This window comes from Rhagoletis pomonella, unplaced genomic scaffold (assembly GCF_013731165.1).
Source record: "Rhagoletis pomonella isolate Grant_MI unplaced genomic scaffold, Rhpom_1.0 Rhpom_scaffold_00001, whole genome shotgun sequence".
NCBI lineage: Eukaryota > Metazoa > Arthropoda > Insecta > Diptera > Tephritidae > Rhagoletis > Rhagoletis pomonella.
In genome coordinates this window covers 22,435,949-22,446,848 of record NW_023458555.1, presented here as the reverse complement: position 1 = coordinate 22,446,848, position 10,900 = coordinate 22,435,949, and the positions used below count along the sequence as shown (strand labels likewise).

Genomic DNA, 10,900 nt, shown 5'->3' with positions numbered 1-10,900 from the left:
GCGGCGCCCTTATATACCTGCGCTGGCACTTATGGCAACTCTAGAACGTTCTGAAGTTTATCGCTCATTCTCTTTCTCTCGCTGTTCGCAGTGTTCATCCAACTTGACGTTTCTCTTTGTGGAACATTCTACGTCATTCCTCGAACATTCTGCCTATTTCTCGTTGTTCGCTTTGTGTTGCCGCAGTATTCGCCACAATATGAAATATTTTTATACGGGTGTCTGAGGAGAGAGCTTAATTTCTAAATATTTTTAATAGGGTTGCCACCTGTTCAAAGAGTGATAATGAATTTAAATAGCAAGCTAAACAAAATATTTTAATAAGGGTATCAAACAATAGAAGTTTAGGAAATTTTGTATTCCAAAATATTTTTAAAGGAGGCTGCCACCTGTTTAGAAATCCAAAATTAATTAAAGACGCAAGTTAACTAAAATATTTAAATATGGGTATTCAATGAGAGAGGTTCGAGGAAAGCTGTTTCGAATATATTTTTTCGGGCTTAGACATTTCAAATCAATTTAATTGAAAGTTAGATGAAATTCTACTAACGTTATAAATTTGTTTGCTACTCTTTCTTCGTTTAAAATTTGGCAAAAACATTGCTTATGACCTGGATTAGCATATAGCATATTTTTCGAAAAGGATTACCACCTGCTTAAAATGCTAAATTTTAAGTTCAGCGATACTTTGCAATAAGGATGCCAGAAGAACGAGATTAAAAACAACACTTCATTTATAAAGTTAAATACAATTTTATTAATCAGTTAAATGAATTATTGCAATACGGATTGCCAACGAAAGCTTGATTTTAAAGAGCGTTGCCACCTGTCAAATTCGTTTTTTTTAGTATGTATCACAAGATGTATATCAATCGCAAGAGGTCTAATAAAGTTTTCTTTCGAAAATATTTTGGAATAATTAAGCTCTGCCTTACTTCTGTCAATCCCTCTCGTTCGTTTTTTTTTTTCTTTACAGATGTTCGACTGTGTGTCCATACTCTTTGCTGATGTGGTCACATTTACCGAAATCTGCAGTCGCATCACACCCATGGAGGTGGTGTCCATGCTAAATGCAATGTACTCCATATTCGACACACTCACCGAAAGAAATAATGTATATAAAGTTGAAACAATTGGCGATGCCTACATGGTTGTGTCAGGTGCGCCAGAAAAGTCTGCAAATCATGCGGATAAAGTTTGTGATATGGCCTTGGATATGGTTGATGCCATAACGGATCTGAAAGATCCCTCGACAGGCCAACATTTGCGCATACGTGTTGGTGTGCATTCCGGCGCAGTTGTTGCTGGTATTGTGGGTTTGAAAATGCCACGCTATTGTCTCTTTGGTGATTCGGTTAATACGGCGTCACGCATGGAATCTACGGGCGCCGCCATGAAGGTGCACGTTTCAGAGCCAGCCAAGCAATTTCTAAGTCCTTGCTACAAAATGACTGAGCGTGGTGAGATCGATGTGAAGGGTAAGGGTCCGATGAAAACCTATTGGCTGGAGGAACGTGAAAATCGTAAATCATTACAGTTGCCGCCCGAACTATTTCACCCGATTTCGACGTTCACTGCGCCGACTGCCACCGCCACAACTAGCTCTATTCCATCTACAGCGCCATCTACATCCGATCGTCGCCTGAGTGTGTCACAGACGCTGAAGGCGATTATGCCAGCGGCTGCTCAACCGGTTATAGGTTCCGTCGAACGTATGCAATTAGCCAATGCCACAAGCGCTATGATAAACTCAATGGATCCGGCGACGAGTACATCAACAACGCCACAGACTAGTGCCAGCAAGGAACGTGGACGTATATACTCGCCGGTAACTTTCACAGATGTTGCACGTCGCAGCATAGCAAATTCACCGGTGCGCAATGCTTTTAACAATAATGAGCGTGGTCGTGAATCGCGTTCAAACTCGATGGGGCACGTTTTCATGCGTTCGCCTAGCGACATTTTCGGTTCCCTCGTTTTAGATACAGAAGAATTTTTGGAAGACTTACAATACTCACGAAGTTCATTGGTTAATAGTGCCACCAGCTCAGCGCTTTGCCCCTACAGCCCTGCGCCTACCTTCCGCATTGGCAGCGCACCGTCAAAGCCACGTTCAAATGATCCCGATCAATTTACTCCCGAAGAGCTGGCAGCAATGGAACAGATTACGCCACCATCGACAGCACCACCTCGTGAAACTCTCACCTGCAAAGTGGCACCATCGACATCGTCAGCATCAGCGTCGCTGGAGAAATCCAAAGCCAGGTAGGTGTCGGCGCATTGCGAGCATGTCAAGCGTACTTGAGAGAGAAATTAGTTACAAGCTACTCTATTTCGGGAATTCTACGGATTTTCAAAGCTAATTTTATGCGGAGATCGTCACGAGTTTATCGTAGAGGTATTAGAAATGAAATATGATTTGTGATAATTGTGGCTAACATCATCGGCGTTAAAAAGAACTGCAGTTCTTCCTAATTCCACAAAAAAAAATTCAAAAACACACTCTCTATATCTTCCTCTATATACCGGTCTTGGCATGTTAGTTAATCATATAAAAACTTTACTCTATAACTGTTCATCATTAAATATTAAATTAAAAAGTAACACATTTTTTAGCCGTTTAAGTCCACATAAATATTTTTGAAAACTCTTCTTTCTTAATCACCCTTTCTCTTCCACTTCTGAATAATTTCTCTTTCTAATTAGAAAAATCACCTTCTCACGTAGCCTAACCGTACCGCAGGAGCCTGTTGTCACACCACCAACCGCGCAACCAGAGACGGCACAGTCAACCAGCGCTCCGGAAGCCGCTGCAGCCTCCACCTCAGTGCCAGCGATACCGAAGGGTACGGCAGTTGCGATTCCCACTACATCCGTTACGAAACCTATACCAGCAAGTAAGAATATATCATTCGACAGCAGTCGTACGTCATCACACGAATCCTTATCGCCCTGTTCGCCACCGATTCGCTCCAATTCCGCACCGCTACCAATGTCCAAGACAGCACGTAAAGCATTCCTCGCTGCAAAACAAACAAAAGCGATAGAAAAGTTGGACAGAATGATTGAAGAAGCGAGCGAAGTTGATGTGCAAAACAAGCGTGCGAATATGCGACGGATGGCTGCCTTTCGGGATGAAGGTGGTGGCGATGAGGGCGGTGGTGGTTGTCCGCTCTTTTTGCCACCACCACCACCAGGTCCACAAATGACAAACTCCTTATCAGATTCGGGCATAGCACATCATGGGTGAGTAATCCGAAAATGATGCTTACCTGAAATAAGTAAATGGATAATTTATTTTCTCAATCTTTTTTACAGTCACAATCACAGCTATTCGTCTGTGCACTACGCTACTTGTCATCATGGTCACCAACCTAAAATGGCCAACAGTCATAGTTTCAGTCACGCGCGTACATCGGGTCATCAGTGTTGTGCAGGCTATAATCACTCTAATGGGCGACATAGAGTGCATTCGAATGCATGTCAATTGCTGTAAGGGCGACGGCCGGCTATACGAATTGTGCTCGTGAAGGTGTCACACAGATGTACTCTGGTATATTAGTGGCGGAAAAACTAACATAAGAAACAAAACCATGAATAGTACCAAAGAAAATAAATATTTATTTAAATTAAATTTAATATTAAAGTAGAGCCCTATGAACAATGAAATAGCATGTGCTGGTACATATGTATGTAGTGTGTACACAATTACTTAGTTATAAGATGACTACAAATTATAGTCTTTAATTTAGGCCTAACAAAATGATGTTCACTTATTTTTCAATTTTCTTTTTTGTAATCAATTTTTTAGTTTTCTTAAATTTGCACCAAATCGTACATTTACAGGACAATTTTGGCTAAAATAGTTGCAGTTCTATTGTAAGACTATTGAAAGACAGTAGGCAAAATAGTAAGAAAGATTTTGTTTATTCTGGCTCGAGAGTCTTACAAAAAAGCTCCCTTGCAAACTTGTCTGGTGAAAAGCTCTTTTGACAGAAAGCACTTGAGTCGCAATGGCCGAGTGAGCAAAGTACTTGCGTGCAATTCGAGGTTCGAATCCTCGAGTAGAGGAATTTGTTTCTTGCTTTAATTGCATTTTTTTAATATCAGATTTTATTGTTTAAAAGCTACAGTACATTAGTTGCGTTCCAGATGATTCACGATTTGCAGGTTTTTACAGGAAGTCGTTCCAGGTGACCACCTTCCATAAGGTTTATTAATGGAGAAAACAGCTGTTCCTGCAAATTGTGAATTTCGTGAATATCGTGAAGCCTCTGGAACGCAACTATTTTTTGAAATACATTTAATTTTTGGAAAATTATTCTGTAACAGTAAACTAACTTCTCAAAAATTAAAAGAAAACCTAATTCAATAATTATTAGTTCAATAAACGGTAAAAAACATAAACATAATATAAAATTACATAATCTAAAAATTGCATAAAAATTAAATTTAAAAAACTCAAACTATGCGTTTCTAAGAATTAAATAAAATTAAAAGGAAAAAATTTATTAATTTTTAGAAACTTATTTTTTTCTTTTTGACCTGAATTTTCTTAAAATTTTTAGATTTTATTGTTTTAAAAAGAATATTTTCTAATTTTAGGGTGCTATTTTATTATTTTTTAAAATATTTTTTTATTTTGTTTATATTTTTTTTTAATTGTTAGATTTTATAGTATTAAAAAGAAAAATATTTTTGTCATCTCATTTAATTTTAGAACCTACTTTTCTTTATTTTTTAATTATTAAAATTTTTTATTTTTTAATTCAAATTTCTTTTAATTTTTAGTTTTTCTTTCATTTTATTTTTAGAATACTTAATATGGCAATACTTATATGGCAAACATAATATGGCTAAGATTCCCCCGTTTCCAGATCCTTCAAAATAAAATAAGTTTCTTAAAGTTAATTTAAAAGAAAATTAAATTAAAAAGAAACAAAATAAATTAAAATAATAAAAAATTGTAGTTTTAAGATACTTTTTTTTTAATTAATTTTCTTAAAATTCTTAGATTTTATTGTTCAAAAGGAAGTTTTTTTAATATTTAAAAGGCTACTTTCTACTATTAAATATTTTTTTATTTAATTTAAAAGAAAAAATATTTTTATAATTTCATTTAATTTTAGAAACTACTTTTTTTATTTATTATAATTTTTTTATTTCAATTTTTTATCATTGTTAGTTTTTAATTTACTTTAATTTATTTTATCGCTAAAAGGAAAACAGAATAACGCTAAGATCTCCTCGCTAACAGATCTGTCATTTAGTTTTTCGAAATACTGAGAAGAACTTTAAAAATAGTTGCCAGAATTTACAAGTGTCTTTCGAAAGACCTTTGTCCCTCGAAAAATTGTGGTGAGTTGAAAGAAAGTTGCCAAAATTTCCCTGTTAAGCTCTTCTTACCAGACCAAAATTTCCTCAATCTCCTTGTACTTCCCGACCTGTGACCTGTGTTCCAAAGCGCTTGAACTCTAATTGTGCTAAGAAAACACTTTATCTTGTTTTAGTTCTCCGCTATACCAACCTCCTTTTCTATACTGAAACACTGTGCTGGGTTTCCCTGGGTTTCGAGCCACCGATTTCAATATCATCTACACACCCCAAAGGTACCTTGCTTTTGCTCTATATAGTGCCACTGCGATTCAAATTGACAGCTTTTATTACGCCTTCTAGCATGAGATTGAAAAATTCGCAGGAGTGTGAATCGCCTTGTTATAAATCTGGTTTACTCTCAAACGGCGCGGAGAGGGACCTTTCCAAATTTGAACGAAGCTAAAGGCTGTACTCAACATCCCTCTACATAGCCGTATGAGTTTTGAGGGAATGACAAATTTAGACGTGGCATCGTATAGGCAGCTTCTTTCCGTACTATCAAAAGCGTCCATCCACACTAATGGTTCAAGTATGCAGTGGCCAATGAGGAGCTGAGGCCACCGCTGTTCTACCTAAGCCGGCCGCTATCTCATACCTCTGCATTCCCTGGTGACCTTGTACCTTGAGTAGGTGAATGTTATAGACTTCAGCAAGGGCGTTGAGGTTCTCAATCGCCCAAAGGCTAAGGATGATTTGGCATCGAATGATGATAGTGTCTTAAGTGCTCCCTGGCAGTCGCAAGTGTTAGGATTCTGTCATTATTATACTCTCTACGTAACTTCATTTCTGCACTCCGATTGGTGACATATACTACCACTTGGAAAATACTCCGGGACCTGCCTGCGCCAATGCCGTGTTTAGGAGCCGTCAAAGTAACGCTGTGCATGTCCGAGAAGATCTTTAACAGTCCGTCAACTACCACGCTCCAAAGGAAGGATGACATTACCCTCCTCTTGCGGGCATCCATTTATTGTTTGCAACCGTACCACATTACCCGCAGTTTCAGTTTCAGAGATTCTCTTTTGGGGCAGTTTGGCAATACATCTACGGATAGTTGATTGCACCATCCATTTCTCGAGTGCCCGAAAAACCCCCCCATAATATGGCTCCTTTAATATCGAGGAAGGCACATAGCCCAGTTTTGTCCACACTCAAAGGGACCCTCTATCTTCGTACTCAGCACGTACAAAGCAGTGCCCGTGGATCTTCCCCGCTTATATGCAAGCTGGATGCAGATGGGCCAGTTTCATACCATTCGATTTAATTTCGTTATCGATAACCTTTCGCATTGCTTTTATTAAAAAGGAGATTAGGTTTATAGGGATTTATATCAATCGAACGTGTCAAGCGTCCATCGCGAACGATCGCTGCGTGAAAAAATCGTTTACCACCGTCCAATCTGATGAAGAAGGTCTGTACTCTCGAGACTCAATCATCTGTGTAACGGCAGTGACATCCGGAAAGGGGACAGAAAGCGGGGTTAGGGCTCTTTCTTCTTCCTTAAACGTACATTTATGTGCTAAATGACACTGTATGAATCATACAACGCTTAAATTCGAATTGTTCTTATTTAATGCCAAGTGGAGATACAGCATAAAAGTTTTTGCAAAAAAAAATATAATATATACGTATAATAAATCAGATATTATACATAGATATTTATGAAAAGAAAAGCAAATATACACATACATACATAGAGATGTGTACGTAGAGTTGAAAAATGTTAGTACTAAATGTTAGAATACATAAAACAAAACAATAAACACGTGCAACTGTATACTAAAGATAATACCTCTTCAAACGACAATACGAATATGGGCTAGTCAAATTTTAAATAGCAGAAGTAGTAGTGAAGAGAAAAGCTGGAGGTAAAAAATATACATAAATAAGTATGTACTTTAGGGTGCCTCACCAACAAAAATCGCGATTTTATTACCGGAATTATAAAATTTATTTTATGTATCTAAAGACTTCAACCAAATATTAAGATTTAAGTGAGCTGGACCGATTTGAAAATACCTTCAAAAATCTCATAATTTTGAGTTCGTTGATAAAACAAAAATAAAAAATTAATATTAATATAAGGTTCACGTATTTATTAATACGCTTCTGAAATATTTTGGCAAAAGTCTTATTTTTTTTTTGTATCTGTGAGTGATGCACCCTAATGTACATGTATTGTAGTAAATTATCATTAAAATAAAAAAAATAAAAATTTAAATTTATTAGAAAAATTTAAACATTTTGAATTTTGTACACCATTGAAATTCTAAATGTTAAAATCAATGTCAATGTAAAGGTACCACCTGAATGAAATGAAAATAGTGAAAGCATATCCTGTAATTATAAAAGAAATGTACAAAAAAAGGAAATTACCTAAGTAAAGATATTTTTCTAGGAAAGCCAACGAAAAGCTAGGGATAAAAGAATTGAATAAGACTAATAAGGAAATTTTAAATCTAGTTGTACATATGTAGTATTTGCTTGAAATCTACAAAAGTAAAACACAGAAAACACTTATAAGTTGTATGTATGTATGTACACATAATTGTGTGTTTAAATGTGAGTATTTACTTACTAACTAAATAGTGAAGCTATTTGTGAGTTATTTAAATCAAAATATATTATTGTTAATGTTTCGAATTATTTAAAAACAAAAATTAGAAGTATTAGGTACAGTGGTAAAAAGTACTTTTAAAAAAGTAGCTAAGCAGCTAATCAAGAAGTCACTAAGACACATCTGTATGTAGCATGTACTCTCAAAAAAGGGTTATTATAAAGCATTAATTCAAAAATGTTTTTTCGCTACTAAAGTCGCTGTTGTGCTTTGTTATATTTAGGCAGCTTTGTAAGTGAAACAAAATTTTAAAAAGATTAAAATATTTTGAAAAATTAAAAAAAACAAATCGATTTCATATTATTTTAATTAGGAAACGCTTTGGGTTCTTTTGGCACACTAATGTTGTTGTAGAGGACGACATCTGTTTAATACCATGCGGCTTGGACTTAACGTTACGAAATTCGACTGATGATTGGCGTCTGCGCAGATAGCTGGTTATCCACCGTTCCGTACGACCAAAGAGCGAGGGTCGCGTGGGTCTTCTTATGCGTTGGCATAAACGGGTAACGCGTCACGAGCTGCGACTGCATCAGCACTGCCGATTCAGCTTTTTCTATTTAGGTTTAGCTGCAAAAAATTAATTTATATGTATCATCTAGCGTTTTTTCACTCTCGTCCTTGAATAGCCTTGCGGTCCACCAATCAGAGTATTGGAAAGATTTAAGAAGTCTGAGTTTAGCTCAGCTTTTATCCGCTGTAGCGATGCTCATCTTCGTTTATAAATGTTACCAAAACGCTACCATACCACGATTAATTACATTTTCTTATAGCCTCTCTTCCTTTTCTCCACTATCTTTCCCTCATTCCTTTTTTCACCCTCTCTTTTCTCTTCCCATTCTCTATATCTCTCAATCTCAACCTCCATCTTGCACTCTTCATTATATCGTTCCCATTCTTCTTTCCTCTCTCGCTCTCCCTTCGTCTCTTCCATCTTCCGCACACTTTCTTTTTCTCGCTCCTCTCACACTGTCTCCCTTTTTCTCTCCCCCTTTCTCTTTCTATATTTTTTCTCCCTTTCTATATTCTATCTCTCTTTCTCACTCCTTTTATTACTTTCTGTCTCTCTTTCTCCCTCTTTTTATTACTTTCTCTCTCTCTTTTATCTCTTTCTCTCTCTTTCCCTCTTTCCATTTGTCTTTCCTTTTCTGTTTTTCTCTCTTTCCGTTTGTCTTTCCTTCTCACTTTCTCCCTCTTTCCTTCTCTCGTTCTCTTTCTCCCTCTCTCTCTACAACCTCTGCTCTCAACTCCAATTAAATTTAGTGTTTACATTTTCGGCAGTGTTTAATGAAGAACAATAAGAGCATTTTTTATTTTATGAACTATTTTCCACAGTAAACTCTGTAAATGCATACATATGTATATTATAATATATTGATTTTTGTATATTTGCAACGAATAAATTTTGCAAAAATATTGTTTCTCTAGCAGCAATTTTTCCGCCTTATGCATAAGCAAAAAAGCAAGTTTTTTATTTTGTAATTTGTTTATTATTTTCTATTAAATTTTATTTAAATTTTGAATTTTGCTAATTGGCTTGCAATGATAATAAAATATAAAAATGTCTTTAAAATTGCTTATATAAATTGCTCTTGAACGTGCTATTAAAGTGCAGTAAAACAAATTGAAACTGCTTTAATTGCATTCGCGAAGCGTGCTTGCGTCTTTGTGTGGCAAGTGTAAGTGTGTTTGTTCGAACAATAAGGCGTATCACAATAATATTTAAAGCTAAAACAAATGCATCTCTTTTTTCATTTTTGTAAAATTTGTAACTTTGGTAAACATTTTCAAGGATATAATTTTAGGCAGTTTAGTTGTATGTATGTAGTAATACAATTTAGTTAAAGATGTCACAATGGTTTGACTAGAATCAAGGTGGGTTACAGTTGTTTGATGTATGTGTGTGTGTGTGTGTGTGTGTGTGTAGTAGTAGTTGGCGCACAAACTAACTAAATCTCATAGAATGTGGGCGCTGATGTATATTCGTTGTTGTTATAAATGACTGTGCCTTCGTTGGTTTCGATAGTTTTGATAAGTGTCTTGCAGTAGAAGCACACTTTCGAGTTCATTAAATGTTGCATAATACAATTGCTACACGATTGATGTTTGCAGGGCGTGAAAATAACGGCAATTGGTTTAGCGCAACATATTGGACAGAGTGAGTCCTCGGAAGGCAGTGTAATGTCTGAAAGCAGTGATTGCTTTAAGCGTAGCATATCGATGAGGCGGCGTACCTCATCAATTTCCAGCGGAGTTACATGCGTGGGATCTAATGCAAAAGAAAAACGAAACCGCTTTACTTAGTTTTGTATAAGCAGTAAGAGAAAGATTTACTCACAATCAGAGAGCGCAAATTTTATTATTGGTGGATCGGCGCGTATTCTTTTCGTTGATGTCGATGGCATTGGTACGCGTACATCATTTGTTAGGGGATCGATGTGTGCGCGAGTTTGCGGATCAAAATTACCACGCGGTATTTCAGCTTGTTGTAATATTGGGGTTTTTATTTCACCTAAAGCGAACTCCAAATTGGCAAACTGAAAGCTGGGATCGGTGAGAAGAGCACGTGTGAGGCGCGTCACCTGCAAAAAGAGCATGCGAGGCTTGTAAAGGCCTACAAAAATGATATTTGCAGTGTTGACATACCTTTTGTGGATTACGATCTGTGTCAAGTTCTGAGCGCAGCAATGCCAACAAAATACCCAGCGCTGCGGTAATGATGGGAAAGTGGGTAACAGAATTCAAATCAGACGAGCACATATCGACTATGAATTGAAAGCAACCAGGTGGCACTGTAACACGTGATAAAACTTGACTGATTAATTGGCACACACGATTCAATATCAAATCACTATTGGAGCGTGTAGGTTCCTGAAATATTTCCGGCGCAATTGTGATAATCATTTC

General features: G+C 36.6%; 2 protein-coding genes across 2 annotated transcripts in view; one reads left to right on the top strand and one right to left on the bottom strand.

Annotated features, from left to right (window-relative positions):
* Nucleotides 1–3,496, top strand: part of LOC118740873 (soluble guanylate cyclase 88E-like) — a 50,278-nt gene extending 46,782 nt beyond the window's left edge. The window contains exons 8-10 of the mRNA XM_036472647.1: nucleotides 977–2,265; nucleotides 2,707–3,246; nucleotides 3,319–3,496. Of these exons, the coding sequence (XP_036328540.1) occupies nucleotides 977–2,265; nucleotides 2,707–3,246; nucleotides 3,319–3,496 (2,007 nt within the window). The remainder of the gene's footprint in view (nucleotides 1–976; nucleotides 2,266–2,706; nucleotides 3,247–3,318) is intronic.
* Nucleotides 3,497–9,508: 6,012 nt separating this feature from the next.
* On the bottom strand, nucleotides 9,509–10,897 carry LOC118740800 (E3 ubiquitin-protein ligase RNF123-like). Its single transcript, XM_036472530.1, has 3 exons — nucleotides 10,640–10,897; nucleotides 10,332–10,575; nucleotides 9,509–10,262 (listed from the first exon to the last, which is right to left on the bottom strand). Exons 1-3 carry the CDS (start codon nucleotides 10,895–10,897, stop codon nucleotides 9,943–9,945), a joined length of 822 nt encoding a protein of 273 aa, XP_036328423.1. The 3' UTR covers nucleotides 9,509–9,942.
* Nucleotides 10,898–10,900: the final 3 nt, after the last annotated feature.